This window comes from Blennius ocellaris, assembly GCF_963422515.1.
Source record: "Blennius ocellaris genome assembly, chromosome: 7".
Taxonomy (NCBI): Eukaryota; Metazoa; Chordata; class Actinopteri; order Blenniiformes; family Blenniidae; genus Blennius; species Blennius ocellaris.
Genome location: NC_137656.1, coordinates 22,992,143 through 23,017,215, shown reverse-complemented (window position 1 = coordinate 23,017,215; position 25,073 = coordinate 22,992,143). Strand labels below are relative to the sequence as shown.

Here is a 25,073-nt window from a genome sequence, read left to right as displayed (position 1 = left end):
AATCAGCCTCTTACAACAAAAAATCCTGGCAGGGAACCACAAAGTAAGAAAGGAGAGGTGTCGGGGCATGAAGACGGGCAGCGAGAAAAACTCCCATCCGTGTCTTGGGATGACCTCTCAGCGGCTCCGCTTCTTCATACATTTATATTTAGCTGCAGTGGACAAATGTGCGTGCCGTGTCCCAGACTACCCCACTCTTGTTTCCTCTCTCCCCTCAGTACACTCGCTCTGCTCCATCGATCAAAAACGGACCCTCCTTGGCGACACACAACATGCTCTGCTGCTTTCCATCTCCGCTCATTTCCCTCGGTAGGCCAGCGAGACCGGCCGGGAAGGAAGAGGGGTGGACACAGAGAGAGAGAGAGAGAGAGAGAGAGAGAGAGAGGGGTGAGGGGGACATTTCAGAGGTGATAACCTGCCAGAGTGTGCGCGCATCCACCTTTATTCCTCGCCACCCAGTATGACCCGCCGCTTCCTTGTCCAGTTCACTCTGTCCTCACTACAGAGTTTGCACAGGGCTCACGCAAGCGGGCCTGAATGGAACACCTCAGAGGAGCTCGCACGCACACGGCTTAATTTGAGTCAACACAAGCTCACAACTGGGTCACCTGAGCCGAGAGACGGGGCTCCGGTTTTTTTTTTTTTTTTTTTTTTAAAGGCATATGGCTAAAGAGAGCGCACGTTAACATTTGCGAGCCCGAATCAGTGAACGCAATGAATCACTGAAGTGCAAATGTAGTGCCACGGCGCTGATGTGCCTCTCCCCTCATTCCTGTTGCTTCCTCACCAGTGAGTAGGTGTAACCGGCTGCACAGTATTGCCTCAGAGAGCGTGTTCACTACAGAAGCAGTTTACGAGCAGTAATTATCAAAGAAGCCCCCCCCCCCACCCCCGGGGGGAGTCTCAAGGACTTCTCGTCATTATATAGCCGCGATTCTTCAAGCAAATTCAAAAAGAGGGCAGCATTAAACTGGCCTCAAACCTCTTCAAATCTTTCAAGTACTAGAAATGGCTCATTCGGCATTGAAAAGACGGGTGTGGATGAGATGCAAAGCTGCACTGAGTGTGAGGTTTTCTTCAAAAGCGTGAAGAGAGCTGATGGTTTAATAACAGTCATCTGAGTCCAAACACACAAACATCTCAGAAACCGAGCAGACGGGTGTCGTAGGCCGTAGTTTCTTTCAATCATGCCCCCCTGTGGCAACACAAAGGACTGCTACTCTGAGAACTTAGCAACTGCACCATTGTTCAGCTCCACTCTAGGTCACGTTGTCCCTCAAATAAAACATTTAACAGAGGAAGCTTCAAACAAGGCCTACGGAGATAGCTCAGTGGTCGCTTATGCAACTACTGTGACAGTAAGGCCCAAAGGAGGAAACCGGGGGGGGTGGGGGGGGGGGACACACACAAAGATTTTGAAATGAAATCCTCCATGTGAAGGCAGATACAAGGAATTATGATTAATCTATGGTATTATGATAATGCAGGCCTGGTGGGGCTGTCTTCTCTTGTGTTTGTGTTTATGACTGTTTAGTGAACTCGACTTCAGCCATCCCTGGAGTTTAACAACAGCCCGTCAGGAGAAGCGTGGCTGTAACCCTGTCTGCCGGTGACACTGAAGCCCACAGGGGACAGATGACACCGCAGAAACACCCGCACCAAGAAGGCACGCCGGGGCCAACGTCATTACAGCCGGGTGCTTAAAAACACAAGCAAGCAGACAGTGGTGTCAGCCAAGCAGATAAGACGGTTTGTGTTTTATCTTGAGTAAAAGTGCATTAGTGTAATTATAATGATTTGTGGAAATCTAAAAGGTCTGTCGTACTGTTCTCAGCAAGTAGACCGAGAATGAGAGAACTGTAGAAGTGGCCCCAGGTGGAGTTAACCACCTCTTTGTTGAGGTTGTGAGGAAGACATGATAAGATCTGTTGCTTATTACATGGAGTCCCTGGAAACCAAGATGGTGCAATCACATTTGTTTGGCTCAAGCAAACAGAGAGACAAACTGCTGTGAAAAATAATAGATTCCATTAATTAAAGCTGGCTATTCAAATGCGTTTCCAAAGACGAGAGCAAATGGACTTTAGTAATTAACAAGGAGGGGGGAAAAAACGATGTGTATTTCACAAATGGTCAAAAATAGGCAACAAAATGAGTAAAAGAGTAGATGAAAAATTAAAAAGGAAGCTGGTCTAGCCATGAGCAATTGCATGGTTGGAGGAGTTGGCACTACGCCAGAGTACATCCTGCCAGTCAAAGGGAAGTGGGAAGTGTTACAAAGGTTAGACTTCATTGTGGAGTAAGCCTTGAGTCACTCTAAACTCCCAGTAAAGTCTTGAGCAATCTGCAAGCTCCTGCTATTCTACAAAAGTGCCGTGCACGATAACGGCTAAAGTCATGGAGGGCAAGCCCTAAAGGAGGCCCCGGTGCAGCATGTTGGCTGGTGTCTGTGCAGGCTAGAGTCGGAGAGCTGTAATAATTCAGTCTGTTGCTCAATGACTTCTAATGTGCCTTTCCGAATGTTTATCAGAACACACGTTTCAAACATAGTTTGAGGCTTTCAACATACTGTAAATATGTTGTAATAAAATGTAATGTAATAAATGTAATAAAAAGGTAATGGCATTTTATTATATGTTGTAATAAAATGGCCATAACTTATAAAATGGCTTCCTGTATTCTCTACAACTTGCAGTTTTAATATTATTCGTAGCATTGCATTGGGTGTCGGAGGCCACTTGGAGGTGTGATAGGAGGTGAGGTACACTACAGGAGAATGTCCCTGCTTGAAATGTCAACTTGAATCAAATGGATGCATGTGTCTCGAACCACTAGGGGGACTGAGAGCACTGAGAATCACCCGTTATGGATTGTGGGCCCACGGCTCTGCTGTAGGTAATTATTACTGAGCTACGACTCACTTACCACCTTCACAATAATTTCATCTGGGCTCTCGCCTGGGTTTGCAAAACGGTGAGAAAATGATTTTCTCCACTGAGCTGCGAGCCGGACGACTGCATCTGATGTCTTCTAGTGTGAGCATGTTTTTCCTGTGTGTACATGTATGATTCATCATTCCTGCTATGTTGACCTTTCGTCGTTTACTTTGAGAGTAAAGAGGAGGAGTGTTGGCTATGTGATAAATTGCGTGTGACAGTCAGTTTCTGTAAACAGTTTAGTTTTTGTTTTTTACACAGGGTATATGACAATGACTGAAAAACACCAAACATTTGCCATTCAGAAGAATAGTACAACGCAGTAAATCACAGCCCACTGTGTCTAGAATGTAATAGAAAAAGAAAATTAAAGACCTGCATTTCACTGGTGTGTATTTATAGAAAGCTCGAGTCCCTGTGGTGTGATCAAAGCTGCACCTGCTGGGGTAATCCAGTTACCTTAGATGCACTGTGCCAATCTTCAACACAGAGCGGTAGGCGTATCTCTGACTTTAGAGAGAGATAAACCAGGAAACAGAGAACATTCGGAGGTGGAACAGCCCGGCCTTGTTTAGCAGAGTATTTTGCATCAGAACAGTGACCAAACACTGAAAAGTGGGGGAAGCAAACATCGCACCTGTATGACAATGTGTCACATGTCGTGTAGGACCCTGGAGTCAACCAAAGCAAAAAAATTTTTAAAAAGAAAGAAAGAAAAAAGGGCAGCTTTTGACTTAAAAAGTGAATAAACTGCCTGCCGAATGCTTGAATGAACACAGCATTCCAAAAGTGTCTGAACTTTCTCCACTGTGCCGTGAGCCTGATTAAAAGCATGAGTGGCATTATTTGGGCAGCAGGTGTGTTTTCCTCTGCCGCACACGGCAATGAAAACAGGCTATGGGGAAATAAGGAATTCCAACACCTGTCACATATTGTGTTCGGGGAATTCAGACAGCTTTGGCCTGCGGTTCATGCAACCAGACACACCAGAGTTTATGAGGAACCAGATCAAGGCCCATTTTTCTATAACCGTCTTTGAAGCACTTTTTTTTTTTGCTTCGCACCAAAGCTTTTGCCGCACTTCAGGAATCACACTAAGAGCGACTGCGACCGCGCGTCGTCTATTATACTGACCCTGTTCTCATCGTAGATGATCTGAACCAGGCTGCGGTGTTTGGCTTCGCTGGGTGGCGGTGAGATCGGCCTCTCGGGCTCGTGAGGCTTCGCAGCCTCCTCCTCCAGCTGTTGCTGTAACACAAAAACAAAGACGAGTGTTAACTAATCTACAAGGGCCCTGCTTTGCCCCCCCCCCCCCCCCCCCCCCCCCCAAAAAAAAGACCTGCGCCCCCCCCCCGCTTCTGTTGTGAGGGTGAGACCAAGTGTGCCGGATCAGCCGTCCCTCCCCGGCTCTCCAGCTGGGATGGCACCAACTGTCCTATTAGCTGTAATAGCCATTAGCTCCCTAGGGTCCCTAGGGTCCACTTAATCAAAGAGTTACCACAACAGTCTGTAAACAAAGCCAAAGCCTGCTGTGGAGCTGGAACATCCAGTGAGGAATAAATAAAAGGGAGGCAAACAAGGAGCCAAAAAAAAATAAAAAAATTAAAGAGAGAAAAATAAATGGAAGACAATATGGGAAAATGCCACTACAGTAGAAAACAGAGCAGTTTTTTTATTTACCCATTAAATTTAACCAGACACTATGTGTGTAACAACATAAAAAAAGTGTCTTTTGTAAATGCAGGCAGAAACGGCAAGAGGAAAGGTGAGCGAGGGTTTAGGTAAGACTTTGACTCAAAGGATCCAGCGTGGATAAGGACCTGTGATTCACTGGAAGCGTTCATTGGATTTCACTCAGTTGCTCATCCAGAAATCTTTTCTTTACGCCAGAGGAATACAGAAAGACAATTTTTCCAACATCACTGAGGGAAACGCGGCCGGCACCATTTCCGGATCCTAGAGACTATTTTCAGTGAAACACTCCTTCAGTTTCAAGATTAGAAATATGGAATTGAAAGACCAGTAATGTATGTTGGATATCCAACTCCTCATGATGAAACAGCACCAAGTGCCCCACAAATGACAACAATCAGTCAAGTTGAATTTTTGAGCCCCTTTTTTTGCACGCCGGACATGAAAACGAAAAAGAAATCCCCTCTTTAGGTTTTGTTTTGAGTTCGGTTACAAAATGTGCAGCCTGAGGAAGAAAATGAAAAGGCAGTGTGGATAATGCATTAATCATTTTATTTATGAGTCAATCTATGCAGCCAGAGCCTTGAGATGAAAAAGCATTTCTGCTAATACATTCTAATTTTCAAATTTGACATTTCAAAATTAAGTTGGGTCACCATTTGCTGGAGTGTTTTTTGAAAATTAAAACATTATTGTCTTTTTCATTTTAATTAAGTCACAGAATAAGCAGCCTCGTATAAGAAAATGAAAATGCAGTTTGGTTGGTTGATCATTATTTTTTATTTCGGAGTCAAGAAAATGCAGTTTATTATGAAAATGGAAAAGTATTTCTGTTAATACATTTTAAATAGATTTTTGAGCCACATTCACTTCTATATCTGAGGCATGGCCCACATTCTAATGTGAAATATGAATATAAATTCATTGATTATTACTAAAGTTATACCTAGGATTTAAAGTGTAACATTTAAATTTGAATTCTCACTTTCAAAAATGGTTTGTTTGTGGTTTCCACAGTTTATAAGCACTGGTGCCACACATGTGGAGCGCACGAGGTTGTGCAATAAGGAATAACGCCAAACAAGGTAAACTGTTTTTTAAGTTGAAATATAAACTAAAAATGAAAGTCGTCCAAAAATAAATAAAATAAAACTACACCTGAACCAGAGGGTTAAATTAACCTAGAGGAGATTTTTTTAAAAAGTGAGATACATTGATATTTTTCCTGTTGAAGCAATTCATTATTTCTATTTATATCCATCACTTTTCTTCAAAAGAAGTGTTCGCTGGAGGCACTGAGGCATTTAAATGTCTGCTTCGAGTCAATTACTTCACATGAAGAGAAAGTCCCAGGGACAGACTTTTAGAACAAGCTATAGAAAAACACCATTCAGCAGCTTGTACCGTCTAAAGCTCAACAATCAATTCAACTTATCAAGGACATCCCAGGTCTCTTTGATGGCAAAACTTACTTTCATAACACTCCACATCTTCCATCTTTATATCGTCTCAGAAAAGCGTTTAAAAGTCATGTAAGCCACCACCTTGACACTTGAGCAAATGTGTCTGTTTACACCTGGTTAAAGATGCATTTCAGGATCATTTAGAATTTGTCTGGGAATGTTTGGATACGGAGTATACCGACGGGTGGAGAGAGAGTGAGTGTATTCAGCTGCATCTCGCTGGCGGCGGAGGCCCGGCTTTCAGAATTGCGTGCGTACAGCTGCTGGCCGATGGTGAAGTCAGCCCCCGGCAGCCCCCGCACACCTCCATCTCATCTCCTGACGGGGGCTTTCGGAGGAGGGGGAGACGGCCCCCAGAGGCCCCACATGAGAGTGGAGAAAGATGGATCATCCTGTGCCATGATAGCACCGGATAAGCATCTGGTGAGGGGAAACATAGACATTCCCAGAGAGAGCCCCCTCCCCCTCCCCCCTCCTCCCTTTTCCTTTCCAAACCCACCGCAGAGTAAAATAAAATAAACCAGCCATCCCGAGCTCCGCTGACATGACACACGCTGGCTGCAACCTAAGCCTCTACCCCCGCCCACTCGCCAGCGCCGCCAGAACTCTTTAAATAAAGTTTGAGCGTGTCACTTAATTAGTCCAGATGTTTTAATGCCTGGAAAGAGACGGACTGTAAAAATATTCATTTAAAAAAAAAAACAACAACAAAAAAAAAATGAGTGAGTGTGAGGCGAGAGGGAGACGAGGGGTTTTGATTTAAGCCTTCGAGCAGCTGAACAAAGATTTGTGATTATTCAGAGAGATTGAAATCCAATAACAGGTTATATTTTGTTTTTTACTATTCTGTTAAACTGCCTGATTTTGTTTTACCTAAATCTTTATTGCCGTCACTAAATAAAACCGTGTTTCTAACTGAAGCAAGGTGAATCGGCGTTGCCAACAAAATTAGAGATGATTTAAACCTCTTCTTTTTTTTTTTATGTGGAGGCTGGACACCCACTGAGGCTGTAATGTTTACTAAACATTTCATGTCGTATCAATCCAAGTTCAAATGTTTCTATATCAGCAATGGAAACCAACTTAGTCCAAACCATGCGTGTGAAATCTTTTTTTTTGTAAATTCTCACTTCAAACTGATTTAAAACTCTTAATCTAAAACCTGTATGACCTCATAGGGACACGCAGATGTAATTGGATTTTATAGCGATATAAAATGAGTCAGTGTTAGAGCAACTTTACCTTTTAAAATAGATTTATAAGGGATAAACGTGCTTTGTTCACACAACTGCTTCATAGATTTTAAATAATAAATATTAGGTAAAACCTATTTACCAAAACTGCTGAATTGTAACTGGATTCAGGTTATTACGTCAATAACTATAAACAGGAAGCTGCTTCATCTTGTCATTCCGTATATGTTGAACTGAAAAGTATCTCAGTCACACTGTTAAACACCGACACTGTCGGACGAGAAGACACGCATGCAAAAGCACCCGTCATCAGTGAATTGACATAAATGTATATATATAAGTGATGATTACTTCTTGATGGGTATGCTAAATATTATATTGAGAAGGTACAGTGAAGGAGGGATGTAGCTGCCACCCAAATGGATCTCTTGACTAAATGTGACAAGGGACACGAGCGCTTCAGCAGTCACAAAACCTTCTTCACCATAACCCCCCCCCCCCCCCCCCCCCCCCCCCCCCCCCCCCCAGGGGAAAGCCGTTATTTATAGCCTCATATATTTTTAACCTACTTTTTCTCCTAAATAAAAAGCCAAAGACAAGAGGAAGAAAAGGGAATGCGGATGACTGGAGGAATGAGTGTACACAATTACCGAGCGAAAAAAAAACAGCTACGAGCTTGAAGGCAACGATTACAACACAGCAAAGTCTATTTAAGACATTATTGCTCTGATGCCAACTGAAGCCTGGCGGGGAAAGTCGCACCGGAAAACCACACTTTTCAAACAAGCGAACGCTGCGCACCCCCCCCCAAAAGATCCAACGAGGACGGCGGCCCTGGCAGAGGCTGCTGCAGGCGTGACGGACAAACATCAGTACCTCACAGACGTTTGACGCACTCCTGCAAGGTCAGGATTTGTGTATGACATTAATGAGCAGCGAAGATATTCCCCTTGATATCTGCAGCTTTTTTTGAACAAGCCGCATGCAAATAATGCCTCGTAGAAAAAATCTGTGTGTGAAGCAGCATTTGTGATTTCAAAAAAAAAAAAAAGAAACCAGAGAAAGATTTATCATTTGTGATATGAAAAGAGCAACGGGAATAAAGTGGAGTAAGTAAAATGGAATTGGATGAAAAGATGCAAATAAGTTAAAGCTCATTAGTCTCCCTTTGAGTGCGTCGGCATATTCGGGGGTTGAGATTTCAAAGCCCTTTCTGAAGCGTGCATCTTCACTGGCTCATCCATCCCGCGCTTTGATGGCGCTACAACAATCAACAACTTCAACCTTTGACGTGAATCAGAAAGCTGCAGGCGTTCGCAGAAAAGCAGCCGGCGGAACGCCGGCGAGAGAAATGAATCAAACCTAAAATCGAGAAAGACGGTGTCTCGGTGCGGCAGAAGTTTTACGACTTGCTACAAGTTCGCGGCTGCCATCCGCTTCCTCACGGACCTGCTTTTTGCGAAGTTTGCAGATCTGCTGCTCCACCATGGTGATCTCCCGGTCCACCCGGTCCATGTTCTGGATCAACTCCTCCTTGGAGAACCGAGCTGGAACCAGGTCCAAGTCTGTGTCCATGTGGACCGGACTCACGGGGGAGATGGGCTCCAGCTTCCCCATGCCTCCACGCTCCTGAGAACAAGACAGACAAACAAAGCAGTTAGATATGCAAGTTATAGATTATATAGACTGCAGATATTCATGAATTGGAGAGGAGAGTCAAGAGTTTTCCTGTGAAGATGGCAAACTTTCTCGTGATTTTTCTTTTAATCTGTCTTTTCTCCTCAGAGCTGCAGTTTGAACCTGTAAAAGTGTGTGTGTGTGTGTGTGTGTGTGTGTGTGTGTGTGTGTGTGTGTGTGTGTGTGTGTGTGTGTGTGTGTGTGTGTGTGTGTGTGTGTGTGTGTGTGTGTGCGTGTGCGTGTGCGTGTGCGTGTGTGCGTGCGTGCGTGCGTGTCACGCTCTTGAATTTAACAGCTCCTCACCAATAAAGTGCCATTTTACAAAATCGTCATCTGATCACATGCAGAGGCTTTTTTTTTTAAACACACACACATACCAGATACTGAGAGGGATTACTATCAAATGCACTGAGGTTCAACGAGAACTCTGCTGCCACATTTAAATCCGAGACAAAATTGAAAGTGAAAGCTCAAATCTTCAAGAACCTTCAATTAAGACTTTTTCCCCCCACATGATTTCTCAGTAAAACGATGTCAGACATGGCAATATATGAATAAATACATCAGTCTGGAGTGATTAAATGCAGGAGTCACAGAAGAACCACCAAAAATGAAATCATGGAATAAAGAATTAACATTTTTTTTCAGTCCCTCACAACTTTCTTATATCAACTCTTTCTGTTGCTCTGTTGATTTGTGCTGCATATTTCTTTCAGTTTAAAAACCACCACGTTTGGAGTCGATCCCTTTTTTCTACACCCGCGTATTTCTAATATTACAATGCTAGCAAGTGTTTTATCCAAACCCAATCTGTGCACGCTTTCAGAAGGTAACATATGCCCGTAATGAAGTCCTCTGGGTCATGAAAGCCAGCGAATTGTCTCAGTGTCACTGGATCGCACTAATGAATATGAGGTCGCAGCCATCCCTGCCAAGATTGTGCTCAAGAGCTGCTGGCAGGCGGCTTGGCATGACAAAAATGAGTTGGGTTGCATTTGAAGGGTAGTTATTCAAATGCATTCTGACAAAAAAAAAAAATGTTGTCCATCTGTCAGTCAACAAAACACTGTGGCTCATCTTCAGAGTGATGAGAGAAGTGATTCATGAACACACTGATCTTCACAGTACCGTTCAGAGGTCCGATGCAGGGGTGGGTTATAAATAACTGCCCAGGTTTACTCTGATGTGCGATTGTGAAAGCGAAGCGTTCCAGTTCCTCAACTGCATTTGGAAGCAAAACTACTGCTACTCCTATGGAAGAACTTTCTTTATAATCTGTTTAAACTCTTGATAGGTTTTTGGGGCGATGCCCCCCCACACGACTTAGTTTGCAACTGACTGAGCGAACAGCACGAGGTTCACTCCAGCAAAGTCGATATGGTGTCGTTCTTTGCCTTTTTTCCCTGCATTTTCAACCAGCATCGCAAAACCTGCAGCTGCTCCAATTATGAAGTCTGGTCTGAAGAACACGAACACCAATATTAAGGCGAAAAGATTTGATGCTGTATACACTGGGGGTGTGCCATATCAAATTGTTCAGAATAATGCGCCATGTGATTTAAAATAAATAATTAAAATAATGACAATATTGGTAATGCAGGAATTTAGTCACACTTGGCTCACTGAATCAATGTTACTCTCGCTTGCGTGGACTGGCAGTGCTTTGAACGAGGAAATGAAAAGAAGAGAGAATGTACGCCATGTAGGGAAGAAATAGTACATTTCTTCATACTACTGGAACAGTGTGTAATCACATTCATCTCAAGTAACTAGCATGACAACAGCGGCTGAGGCAAGCCACATTATTATATATATATATATATATATATATAGATATATATATATATATATATATATATATATATCAGCTTATTTGTTTTCAGAAATACAGCTGCCAATGTTTACCATTCATCCTTGGAATGTTACAAATGATCACGTATTATAATAAATTGTCTGAACATTTTTAGTCCAACATCGGACCGGCTTTTTATTTATTGACTTTCTTTATTTATTGTGTAACAATACATTACTATTCATCCTGGGTCACTGAAATGTTACAAATGATTCACTCAATATAAGAAGTCCGTGCGGAAAAACTAACATTCACCACACATGCACGCTCTTTCAACATGCAAGTGAGTAAGGACACCGTACTTGAGCAGCACATGTAAGTTCGGCCCCCATAATCTGGATACAGATTGAAAACCTCGAGTGTGCTGCACAGTCTCATACTTCAACAACCATATTTAATTTTAAATGTGTCTGAAGAGTGTGATTAAAGCCTCCGTAGTGTTTTTAATACAAAACTTCCAAACAACAAACTTAACTGTTTTTGGGGGAGTTTTCATTTTATGGAAAAGCCAAATAGTCATTAAAGATTTCCTGTTTAAGCAAAATGACCTCAAACAGTGATAACATGTCGTGCTATCTCCGTTACATGAGACACTTTGTGTTGTGGTTGGTTTAATGGTTTACTAAATTATCAAAAGCAGGGCCCAAATCAGTTTAGAGAGATCTTTTCACTTTACTTGGTCCCAATGCCAATTATGAAGAGGCAACTTTGGCCTGCAGCATTATTTCCATCTACTATTGTTTCTGTCAACATATATGAGCAGAGAGCACCGACAAATGGAGCAGAAGGCAAATTAAATGACGCTATAATTATATTCTAGGTTGGGTTTCTTTTACACATGTGCTTAACACACAAAAGGAAAAATGGACCTCAATTATTCGACATGTAACAGATCCACTTGTTTCTCGTGGCCGAGTGCATTACTCCTTTTTAAATGCATGTGATTATTCTGAGGTTTATTCACCATAAATGACTGTGTGAGTAATCCAGGGTTTGGCTTTTTTCTTTTCTTTTTTTCCCCCTCCCTTCCATGTTATTTTCAAATGTCTGAAATCAAGGTTATATAAGTTGGCTAATCTGGACGAGCTATGCAGCATTACTGCACCACAGGACTGCTGCGATGTGAAAATGTCAGGGCCCCAGGATGTTGATGGCCTGTCCTACATGAAGTAGCCCGAGGTGGCCGTAGCCAGATCGGCACAAAAAAAATCCACCATGCAAACAAAGAGCTCTCTGACTTTAGGCATTAATACGACAAGCCTCATTACCCGTTTTATAGTTTTGCATGCCGCATGCTTCTCTCGGCAGGGACGGAAGAGACGGAACAGATAATTGTAATGCGCATTGTCACACACACACACACCTCAAGTAAATTCTCGAAATGCTTTGCTGTTGCTGCAGACATTTGAAGACAGGCGTTTAAATGATCAGTAGCATCAATTAACATTGAATTCAACTGCAGTTCAAGTACAAGTGTATCTACCTTGCTGGGTGTGTGTGTGTGTCATGGAAGATCGTTCTTTTCCTTTTCCAACACAATACCCACAAGTCAAGGCAGAATAATGTTTCTGTTAGGGAAGATATCCTTTCAGTGCGTGGTTGAGGGGAACCGCCATAATCTAAATTCCGCTTCAACGCTCAGAGTAAGGGAATTCACATAAACACCTCCAGTCATCCTCTGATCATCCAAAGAAAACATCTTTTTGGAAGACGTTTCACCCTTTCCAACAGAACCCAATGTGAACACATTGAATAGAACCACAAGCTCACTCTACTCAGTAAAGAGGACCTTCCTTTACAGCTAATGCAAGCTACGGCAACATTATTAGTATTTAAAGCATCCTGATTGTTTCAGGGCGACTTCAACAGTAAAACAAAAAACAACAAAAACACAAACGTGTTTGTGAACATCTTGATAAGCTTTGCTTACGTTGAGTTACATAATCTCAGAGTTTCCATTGGCAGGGCGAATTGAGACAACAAAAGAGCACAGAAGCTTTTAGGTGTGCGGTTGTGCTCCGAGGGGGAAACTTTCCCTACAGAAAGTCCCTGGTTTGAAAACACTTCATACGGCGGAGCACTGCAGCATCCAGTCATCAATGGCTTCAGTGTGAGCCCTGTTTGCCACATCTTTGGTTCTCAGCCAGAACAAACTATGAAAACGATCTGCTGATCGGACATCAAGAGTGCAATTACATGACAAGTGACTTACATAGTGCTTGAGCAAAGCGATCGCTCACTTAATATACATACATTTAGTCACTACTTTTCCTTTCATCAGCAAAGTCTTGTTTTAACTTCCAGCCCTCTTCAATGAAATGGTCAAATAATAAGCCCATACTATTAACTATTATCTAAAAATAACTTGCCATACTGTCCTCAGCACTAGTAGAGCTCCATAATGGTGACCACACTTGTGACACTTTGGGGAAAGAAAGAAAAAAAAAAAAAAAAAAAGGTCACAGGCCAACAGTTAAGCCACGATCTGGCAGCTTACAGCACAACATGCCCACCATGACCCGATTCATATTTAGCACATTCAACTGTGTACGGATTAGTGCGTGTGCATTAAAGGAAACCTCAGACACTCGGGCAAAAACAAAACGGTAATTGAACAAATGCCCTAACACAAAGGTGTGACCCTAAATATATTTAACCCAGCCCAAGGAGATCTGTGCAATAGAAACTGTATTCAACCAGGAGAGATCTGACGAGTCCACAAGGCTGCGTCCACGTCAGTTGTTTAATTCCTCATGTTTGTAGCATCTGTATTTCATGAAAGAAATGCCATGAGTTCATAAAAACAACATTAGGTCAACAAAAACATTTTTCCCTTAAACATGAGCTTTCTGAAAAAGGCCATCATCTTAAAACGGGGAAAGCTTTCAGGAGGGTCAAATCACACTTCGACGTGGTTCATGCACTTCACTGCTGCATCTCTCAAGCCTGATTAATTCAACCGGATCAGCATCGAATCGAGCAAATATTCATTGTGTCAAACTCTGGGAAATACCTGAATACATATCAAGACCACAAAAAAATGATAGTAAATGTTTGGATCTGTTGTGGATCATGGTCAGACTGAGACAACAATCAGCCATTATTCAGGTTCCGGGGCCACATGAGGCAGACAACTTGCACTGTGTCACTGCTGCAGCGTGGGTGACCTTCGACACATGTGGCACCGTGCAGCATTAATATGTCACAACAGGGGCAGCCGAGCTCACCAGGGCCAGGCCTAAGGTTGTCAATAAACCGATTTATATTTGCAGTTCACAGAGTTTCCTCTTTCGGTGTCACATCTTGCTCCAAGAATCCATGTTTCAGACGAGGGATGTACACAACTGGCTTCCTTTGTGTCTCCTATCAACGGGTGTGCAAAGTGTCAAATAAATACTTGATGTAGTTGAGATCAGTCATCATAGACACAACTTCGGTGTGTTTAGAACACTTTCCATTTGTTAGTGGGGCCCAGTCAACTGAGTGAAAGTTCAGTGTTTACGCCATATAAGGCAGGAGTCAGATGAATGGAAGTTTTCAGAACACCCCCCCAAAAAAAGATGTAAACTCCAAGTTTCTCATTAAGGTTTGGTCTTATGGTTGATTTTGCTACACAACGCCTGACTGCACGATGGTGTACAGTAACAAAAAGCTGCTTTTGTGCTCCTCTGATTCACTGTCCATGTGAGTCATGCTGCAAGCATCAGCTTTGTCTGATACTACTGGACGCCTCCCTCTATTCCTGTTGATCTTAAGTCTCTTACACCCCCCCCCCCCCCCCCCCCTCTCTGTGCCTCTCCACAGTTGCCCTTTGCTTCATTTCCACTTGCATCGAGCGTTTTATCCCGCCATCATTTGATGCACTTGTTCCATGCGATGATTTCATCTGACACTACTTATATAATGGGTTTACAACCATGGCGGGGGAATCACTGGCATTCCTACATATTCCCTTTCTAGCTTTAAACTCAATGTTTTTTTGTTGGGTTTTCTTTCTCCCTTGTACCCTCTGTTATTGGTTTCTCCATTTACCATTCCTTGGCTGTATGCCCTGCCCTAGCAGTTTGAAGCGCTCTGTGCAATGTCAGGAACACCTCCTCATCGGCAGTCGCTGTACGGCGAGCAAGTCGTTTTTTAATCTGCAGTTCACGCAGCTCCATCCTCAGTCTTTTGAAATCTAGGTCAGCTCTTATTATTTATTAATTGCTGTTTCACAACTCCCCGAGTCTTCCCACTTCTGCTCACTGAGATCTAGCAGAGCCACAGTGCACAATCTCTTTCCATGTGTGCGACTGTGGTGTGTCTAATAGCATTCTCTGGGGTTACGACAGCAGCTGGCAGGATTAGTCAAAAATACTACAGACAACAGGAAAATATATTCAAAGAATAAAAATAAAACTGCTCAAAACATTGACATTATGAATTACCTTGCATATACCCATAAGTCAGACACAATGTGATAAACCTACCGTCTGTGATAAAGACAGTTTATAGGGTTTTTTTTAGCCGTTATCAGAACAAAGTCACGGATCCTCTGCCATGTGCTTGTTCATCGTTTTCCTGTAACACATCCAACGCTGCCTCTTGGACACGATGTACAGTGAATACTGACCTTTGACATATCCTCAGCCCCTCCCAGAGGCAATGGCTGTCGATGGGAAGAAGGTCTCATCAGAGAGTCCGGTCCCATCTCTAAACGAGGCCGTTTCATTTCTGCATAGTCCACCTCTGATTGGCTGGAGGGCTCAGGCAGGTAGATGTGCTCATAGCGGATATGCTGCTCTTGTCCTCTGCGGAAAAAACAAAACAAATGTAAAAGGTTTTTTTGGGTTTGTTTTTTTTTTTTTTAAGTTGGTTGGTAAAAGCAGAGGAACTTGATATATTTGCATTTTTTTAAGTTTGTAGTCACATTAGGCACTATCAAACAATCAATCAAGGCCAAATAATGACAAATAGAACAAAATAAATGAATCAAATCTATTGTGTCATAGAGACAACACAGCAAATAAACCTGATTCTGCAAAGGTTTATCTACCAGCTGTTACCTTTTTCAATCCCCATATATACAGAATACCTTCAAGCCTCGATAGGACACTTGTTAATGTCCATGCTAATTGAATGTTTTAAGCCTATGTAGCTTTTTTTTTACTTTAATAAGTCAGTGTATAGAAAAAGATTACTACATTGCTCAGATTTCAGCATCTAGAAAAAATCTAGAAGTCACATTGATGTACATAACATTTACTTCTGCACAGAGCCATCTCATAGTGACAGGTGCACATACTGGTACATTTGAATAGATCAATTAAGTCGGCAAGGGATAAGGTTCGAGCAAAACAATTAAAAAGTGTGACTTGCAGAATGAAAAATAAGATAGATGGCAAACTGTGGTTGTTATAATTGTTGTTAATTTTTAAATAACAGACCAGCAATATCAAGAAGAGTATTTTGCCTGATAAAGAATTAAGGACAGAAGACTATATGTAAAAAAAGATCCAGGCGGGCCTATATCTCTATTGCTGCATTAGAAAAACGCCAACGCCAGCCTGCTTGATTTGGTTCAAACAAAATCACCATCAAGTGATCACGGACCACTGACTTTTTTTCCCTGTAGAATGTGAATGTGGAATGGGTCCTCAAGGACTGGAAAGTGGAAAGAAAAGGAAGCAAGGAAATTGGAAAACAGTGACTCACGGTTACGGTATTGTCTAATGGTTTTAAATAGAGCCACACATGCGGCGTTTTGCTGACAATGGTGGCTACTGGAGGGCCACAAACACACAACTATAAAGGGACTTGCTTACAGTTGCAGCAGGGACTGTGACACTTTTTGGCGTGTATCTCAAACTATGATCTGGATGGCCAATGATTACACTAACAGCCATGGGAGGAGGGGGGGATGACATAATGTAATGTGATCTGGTCATGGTGTGCAGTATGTGTGGTACTACTATAAATCACAATCATCACGTTCCTTAAATACACAAGTGGAAAATAAGCTTGAGAAGCCATTAAAAATGGGGGGGGGGGGGGGGGCTCCTGGTGTGCAGTCAAATGACAACTTCGAAATGTTAACTGCACTCGCGTCTTAGATCTGGGTTGGTTTTTTTCTTTTTATTAGGCCACATGAAAATGGCTTTCTGTTCCCTCTGTTTTCTTAAGTCTGCCCTGGAGGCAGATGCCAGAATGTCGGTGACTTTGCCGCTAGTGTCAAAATGGAAGTGGCTTCTGAGGAGAAGAGGGAAAACACAACCATAATTGCCGGTTCAGAGCCACAATGGCCTAGTGTGTGGTTTCCTTGTGTGCCAGAGGGCATGGAGCCCATCTCTGGCTGGGTAAGGTGGCTCGAGGGGTGGCGGAACAATTGAGACCATCCACCGACTGGAGCAGAGATTGGCATGTGTCACATAAGCCATAAATGGAATAAAAAGAAGACACGGGGTGACGGGCAAGGAAGTGGATTGTGATTGTTTATCTGTGCTACTGTCGACGTAGTACCTCACAATACAGTGGGTCAAATGATCACCCAGATGGTGTGTGACTACTCCCCCGGACACAATTTCCTTGCTCATTCAGTCAAATACTTCCTCATTTCCATAGAGGGTTGGCACTTACGTAATCACATCATCAAGCTCTCGCACTCCCCCCCCCCCCTTTTCTTTCTTTCCCCCACTCCCTCTTGTGAGCGTGCAGAATAATCTGATCCCTTGGGAGGATTTGTCTGGAGGATGAGAGAAAGAGATGTGTGGGAGTTGGGGAGGGGTGCAGAAAGGGGGTGGTGCTTGCAGGAGGAAAGAGAGAGAGAGGGGGGGGGGGGGATACACGCAACACCCCACAACAGCTCCATTAGTTTCTTACTGGCTCAGCCCCCATTATGACAAGAACAGTGATCATGTGTGTAGAAGGCAGGCCCGTTATTGTGAGAGCATACAAGTGTTTGTGTGGCTGCCAATCTCCCCGTCGCTCCCCGGAGGGGCAGCGACGCAGCTGTGCAGGGCAAACGGAGAGGGAGACGCCTGGCTAAGTGCACCACAGCTGGGATGAATGAAACTGAGAAAGCGCAAAGGAAAAGGCTGGGGAGGAGGTGGAGACTGAAATCTTACTGAAAAATACTTAAACACACCACTTTTCAGTTTAAGTTTGAACCACATTACCCACTGGCTAAATTAACTATATGTATTGAATGTACCTCTGCATCGGCAGTAGATATTTACACAAGTTACATCTGAGTTCTAGAAATCAATCTGTATGGAGTGCATGGGGAGGAGTTGATGTGCAGAGGTGGAAAAAGCCAGTGCAGTATTTGCGTGTGCTGTAATTTTGCTTTTCTGGAATTCAGCACTAGTACATCAAACTGCGTAAAGGTTACATTGTGGTAACAGATGAAGGTTTTACTATAAAATCCACAGTAAAATCAAAATAGGTCAGCAAATGAAAGCACAACATTCAAGGATTGGTTCTCTTAAAAAAAAAAAAAAAAAAAAAAATCTAAGGAGAAACTGCTCAAATCTATAACATAGCTCACATTGTTGTTCATCAAAGTTATGACAACAGAAAGAACTCAAGTTATTTTCCATTGATGCGCCACACTTGTTTGCGCTGCCTGTTCTGGCCAGAAAAGAAAGCCCGTTAAGTGGTGCTTGAGTCTCCCTGTCCTTGTTAGAAAATGTATTCGCTCCATTTCTCAGGGAGCTTGGATGATCTCAGACAGATGGGAAGAGGCGGAGTGACTGAGACATTGCCTGGAGTACACAGCGAGGTGGTTCATCAATGATTATATACTGTTGTGGTTTCCTGAGCTGTAACTAGAGGAAATTTGGAGCGTTGGCTAAATGGCACATTTTCAACTTGCTTTCAATGCAGACACTCAAAGTGTGGATAAAGATTATGTTAGAAAATGCATTGTACTGGCCATTATTGGGGGGGGGGGGGGGGGCACATTCTCTGGGCATGCTACAAATGGAGACGTATGTCCAGAATCATTCAGACTAATAAAAGATGAGCACACATAAAAACAGACTGAATAGAATGAAGGATTGCCAAGGCCAGAATTACACTATTCATGTTCTGAGTGATAGTGGAGAATAAGGACTTGAAACTAGACTGTAAGCCCTCTAATGTGAAAGCCGAAGAAGGCCTGATATTTTCTAGTGAAACATTTCCCCGCCCCCGGACGCCTGCCAGCAAGGCCAGTTTATCTCCAGAGAAACGTGGGCTAACTGTGCATAGTATCCCTATCTGATACGGATGGGTTTTTTTTTTTTTTTTAATCCACTGAAAAATAAACAAATTCAGTGCTCCAGTGTCGAGCACAATCACACAGAGTGAGTCAACTCAGACAGGCTGCCAAAGCATCATGGATTGAATGGAGTGTGTCGGTAAATCAGGAGCTGGTGGGCAGCAGTCGAAACTGTGTGGCGTTTATTTCTGCACCAGCCCGTGACCCGGTGTTCCCACACTGCGGGCTGGGCTAATGACTGTTAAACGGGGCCAACACGCCGCTCTGCGCCTTACGACGAAGAGCATAATCCCATCTGATTGATACCTAAAGACGCCGACGCAACACGCAACAGTCCCAACGCGGCTACAGTTTTACCATCTGCTGTCTGCTGCTGTAACCTCACGGCATTCCAGACGCGGGTTATTTCACATTTTGAACTGCAGCCCGGTCACTCCACCATACATTCTATGCAATGATCACATTTCTGCTGAGCGACTTCCCGGAAGAAATATGCGCCGACATTTTACTTCCTTTCGTTTTAGCGTGTCAGAAAATATGACAAGAAAATCAACTAGAGACGGAAAAAAAAAAGATCTATTCTGGTACTTATCTTTTGTGCAACATGCAAAATTCATAATATATGCATTATTATTTTACAAGTACCCATCAAGCCTCAACCTTAAAATAAAGCACGCCTATATGAATAATAACAAACACCCAGTAGGAACAAGACCTGGATCTCCAGGGACAAAGCGCCGTCCAATCAATGCTTCGTTTAACTTACTGTTAGTCTCCTGAAGGTGGAAAAACTACGCAGGCTTTGTTGCCATGCAGAACCGTTTAACACTACAGATGAACAGCTTGAGAATGCCAATTACATAAGGATTACACTCGGGGAGGGTTAACAGGCAGAGCCTGGCGTAAAATAATACTGCCTGGAAATGCATTCTGCTTGAGGCTTTCTTTGAGGACGCTCCGTCAAAACTCAACCAGGACAAAAACATTAATGTGGCACAGCTACCACAGCACGCAACCTCACTGCCTGCAGTTGAACTCGACGAGCGATAGCCCTGTTGACGTCTCGCCACAAAAAGCTAGGGGCATGCAAGTACTGCAAGTAATATTTAATGTTCAACCCATGTAACAAAGGATTTACATCAACGGAGGACTTGACCTTAATTTATTTTCATGGAAATAGAATCCCTTTTTTTTCCCTTTAATACACTGATGTCATATCCTGGGAAAACGCATGTGAATTCAACAGCAAAAGGATAAGAGCAATAGTGTAAAAAACAAATTACAATATAATAAATAGCAGACGGCGTTTAAGGCAGTGGAGTTGAGAACAATAGCAATCTGTTGCTCATCAGGGAATAGAAATTATGAGTAATCTGGGCGCTTACCTTTCATTCCCAGGCTGGAACTCTGAAAGCAGAGAAGGCCGGCGGCGATGGGGCTGAGCCAGGTGGGAGCTGTAGTCTCTGGCATGGTGGGAGTGGTAGTCGACCAACCCCACCTCCTGAGGAACACACGACAGGTCGTCAGAATACCGCCACCAGAAACGGTTCATTGAATCCACCACCGTGACAATGGCACACAGACTCATAGATTTGAAAAAAACATTTGCACATCTCCCCCCCCTCCCTCCCCATTTCCTGCCTCGGGTCTCGTCAAACATGCAGCAGTGTTCATCTCTCCCTGCGTTTCCAAGACAAATGGGGTAACACATGTGACTACTGTAAAACTTGTCTCCTTGCCAATCGGGGATTGCAGGACACAGTCCATCAACTCTCATCTTCTCCTCTGTGTGATGACAAAGCCAGAATGGTCGGATTAACTATAAGTGCAGCTGTGGAGATCTTTTTTTTTTTTTTGGGGGGGGGGGCATAAGCCTTGGATTCTCCCTCCATTCAATAACAAAATAAGCCTTGCAAACAGTGGAGGTCACTGAATGAACTTTTACATCAGCTCGGGGGCCTCCTCTTTGAAGTACAGACGGCTTTGTTCGTGGCACGCAAAAGAACATAATCTTGATAATTAGGAGATGTGGGGAGAAATAATGGGGAGGGCCTTAATATGACTCTCCAATGACAACATGAACTTTCAACTCGCACATCTAATGAGGGAACCGTTATGAGCGCACAACAATGAGACCAGGAATGTCCCTGTTGGAAAAAACAGCAGTGGGGAGGGGGGTCTCTGGGGTGAGGAACCCTCCGGTGGTTCTGAGTAACACCCTGTTTAGTAAATATTAAGCAAGTAGGCAGGTCGGCGACAATCCCTCAAACAGGTTGTGAAACCACTCGCCACGCAGGGCAGACCCCTTACCGTGTGCGCCCGTTGCAGCTGCAGTGGCAGGGTGGCGGGGTTTGGCAGGTGCCGTGTGTCCACGGTCCTCCGGCCCGGCGGCACGGACTGGGGATGGGAGGACATGCTGGCACAGCCGCTTCCTCTACAAGCCGGAAGTGGGTGTGGCTGTGGAACAGACGCCGCACATCATCGGCTGGTTCATTGAGCCTGCAACCTGAAAGGAAAACGACAAAAGTCATGAGTCATTTCATTTAGATTCATAAAGGAAAAAAACGCATTTAGGAAGTTGGACAGCTACTAGTTTCGAGAGAAAATGGGGGGGGGGGGGGGGGGGATTTGGAGACCAGTATGGTCTATTTAGGTCCTAGTGTTATGCAGAATTATGTATGCAGGCATTAGAAAGGATTGTGCAAGCATCCAACTGAGCCAGCCAAACGACTTGATCAAACTGGGGGGATGACAAGCCAGCTACAAGTGCTGGATGTTGTTGTAGAAACCGCTCAAAGAATTTTAAATGCTGCATCCTAAATGCTTTAGAGATCAGGAACAATGATACACTTTGAACCTGAGCAACTCAAGTGAGGATATTTGGAGAGACGCATTCAAAGCAGGAGACTCCAGCAAGAACATTTGAGAGAGCATATTAAACTGTACACAACAAGGAAACATTGGAGAAAGCTGCAATGTTGTGTTAAGTATCAAAATGTCTCGTTAATTCCTTGTGTCTTTATTGGCTTGGTTTGACTAAACTGACTACTACACCAGGTCAGCAAGGACATAACTTATTGTATGTAACATGCACTTCTTATGGGGTCAGTAGGTTAAATATGAAGCTGAATCAAAAGCTATGACATCCCATTTAATAAAAAAAACTTTTAAATGTTAAATGTCTCAAAATGTTTTATATACAAGAAAGAAATAATGGTTCTGGCTGGGTGAGTTTCATTTTGCAAACGATGCTTTTTTAACCTAAACAGTGTTAATAGTATATTTAAACAACTATAATAATATAGTTATCAAAACTAAGATTTACAGCATGTTTCTATAATACGGCACTAAAACTGGACATAATTCCGGTTCTCAGTCATGTGAAATATTCCAGCCAATACATCACTACTTGCAGTACACAACTGTCACTGAGAAATGGTTTAATGCTTTCTGGCTCGCACCTCCAGAGCGGCGAGAGATCAAAGTGTGTGTGTCCGTCTCCTCCGGATATCAGAATGTCATCACCTCCCTACCACAGCTGCTCCCCCCCCCACTCTTCTGCTCCTCGTAAAGGAGTGAGAGACCCTGCACCTGCTAGAGTCGGCCCTGCCTTGGCCGCCTACTGAATGGCCCACTGTCCTCGCGCTGAAAACGCAAAGAGGGGCCAGCCAAGTCAAGCAGCGACTTGGTAAAAATACTCAAGAGTTTAAAGGGACTTCGGAGGCAACATAAATAATGTGTTGCCACAAGGCGATGTAGGTCTCTAAAGTCAGACATTGGCCTTCGATTACAGTTGACGTGATGCAAACTGAAGTGGCCTCACTTTCAAGGAGTGTGTCATGAAGTCACGGGAAACTATGTTATCTACAGAAATATTCCATGTGATATTTCCCCCCATCAGTAGGATAGACATCGCTCCACCCTGGTTGTGACTGAACATTCGGTCCTGTTTACAAGCCCTTGATCGTAGTAGTCGTAGTAGTAGGTGGACGAGTACTCATGACATGTGTCCCTGTGACTCCTGCCAAAAAAGAAAACGAGGCCTCCTGCCACTTCAATGGGCCGCTGACTAATGACGCCTCTCTCTTATGACTCATGTTCCAGTGCTGCGTGAGGCACACGAGAGGCCTGGTGGCAGAAATATGGGCTCTCAACATGGTACTGATCGAAATCTTGACGAGGCCGCTAAGTGCTCTGAGTGCACTACTACTCTATTCACTGAATAAGAGGCTCACCACCCCCTCACTATGGAGGTTACTCCTAAAATATATTAAATGAACCCTGACACATGAAATACTATCCATCAATCCTACAAGCTTCCATCTTATTAAAACATTTTGTCTAATTTAAGGTCAGGTGGAGCCGATCCCAGTTGAATATGAGTGAAGGCAGAGTACGCTCTAACAGGGCAAAAAAAAAACCACAACAACCTTGAAACCCTCGAACTGAATGATAACACCTTGACTGAGAAGACTGCACATAAACGCTTTTAGTAAAGTATGCTATGTTTTTAGGTTTCCATTCACAAAACAAAACAAAGAAGAAAAGAAATCACTAAAAGAGATCCAACAATCTGAAAAGATCAACCAATGAGCAAGCAGAGGGTAAACCTAATACTACACCCGAACTACGACACTTAGCCATTGCACTAAATCAATTCGACTAAACTGGTTAGTAGAATAGAATAACTTAAAACTCCTTTTGTACCAATATTGGTCTGTAGATGTAGATTATGGATGGGGGTTTCAACTGACTTTCAACGGTACTACGCTTAAGAAAATTCTTGTTTAACTTGAAGTTGAATATATTTCCTTCCTAAGTAGACAAGCTTTCAAAGTTGTTCTTAGCAGGAGGAAGTAAAATAGAGCAGAAGTAAATAAGAAGTTGGCTCACAGTTGTTTCCTTATTGTAGGATTTATTGATAACTGTCAAGCTCGGCATAAACCATTTCTAAACAGAAGATCATCTGTTATTCCGTTATTTGTTTTCACGTTTCAAAATACGTTTCCATACTATAGTGTATAGAGTATAGGAACAATATACAAACTGTAACTTTAAGTTTTGATATTTTTCTGTGTTGCACATTAATCCTGAAGTCTTTTTGCAGTCCATTGACTGTCTCCTCGTGTCGGTATTTTTATAATCAAATTAATGACAGATAACCCTCTGTGGTCAAATTGCATTTAACTTTATCATTTCTACCATATTGCTTTTTTGTTGACTCATTCACTTTGTTTCAGCTTGACCCAAATTTCATTTTGCAATCAATGAAAGTGACGTGCGGCTCCTATCCATCATCCCACTGTGCTCAGCGCAGCAACAATCAAATATTACATTTTGCAATCGAAAAGCTTTTTCTTATTCTTCTTCAATCAGGTTGCGTGATTGAATTCAGGAAATTTGTCGAAGTTCCTAATCTTGGCTTTGTCCATTAAACTAAAAACGCATACTATTTAATCACTTTGCCTGCTGAGACACAAATATAATAGCTGCTTGTGTAGCATTAGTTATGATGGGTTTTCTTTGAACGTGCATCTAGCATAACTACAGTGGCACTTCAAGTATTTTATGGCACCATCCAAGTCCATGTTCTTATGAGGCTTTTAGCATTTGGAGTGGGCAGCAGTAAGTGACGTAAATCAAACTAATTTGAAATGGATAGAGCAGTTAAAATTTTCTTTCTTCAGTACTATTTCATAAGCTCTTCGCAAATGCACTACTGGAAACATCTATAGGACGTAACACAATATGTTCACTGGTTAACAAAAAACAAATAAAAAATGTTCCGAACATTTTTCTCAGAATTGAAACCAGTTTGGTTGATAAAGTGTGATATTAGGTCACTGGCACTAATACCAGGTCAGGTACTTCTGTTATTGGCTGCAGTTCCTCGTAGTGAATCGTTCAAAGAAATCAAACCAGGACACGTTGCGTAACAACATGTGCACCAGCTTGTAAACAACATTTTGCAGCACTGTGAACCAGAGTAACACCAGAGGGGAGCCTCGGAGGTGAGAGATG

At 43.0% G+C, this 25,073-nt stretch overlaps 1 protein-coding gene across 2 annotated transcripts in view; it reads right to left on the bottom strand.

Moving 5' to 3' along the window:
* Positions 1-25,073, bottom strand: part of ncor2 (nuclear receptor corepressor 2) — an 88,589-nt gene that overhangs the window by 44,541 nt on the left and 18,975 nt on the right. For both annotated transcript variants that reach the window (XM_080499181.1, XM_080499182.1), the window contains exons 2-6: positions 21,363-21,558; positions 20,438-20,553; positions 15,426-15,603; positions 8,734-8,913; positions 4,071-4,184 (exon numbers count right to left, since the gene is read on the bottom strand). In XM_080499181.1, the coding sequence (XP_080355307.1) occupies positions 4,071-4,184; positions 8,734-8,913; positions 15,426-15,603; positions 20,438-20,553; positions 21,363-21,467 (693 nt within the window). In that variant the 5' untranslated portion in view covers positions 21,468-21,558. The remainder of the gene's footprint in view (positions 1-4,070; positions 4,185-8,733; positions 8,914-15,425; positions 15,604-20,437; positions 20,554-21,362; positions 21,559-25,073) is intronic.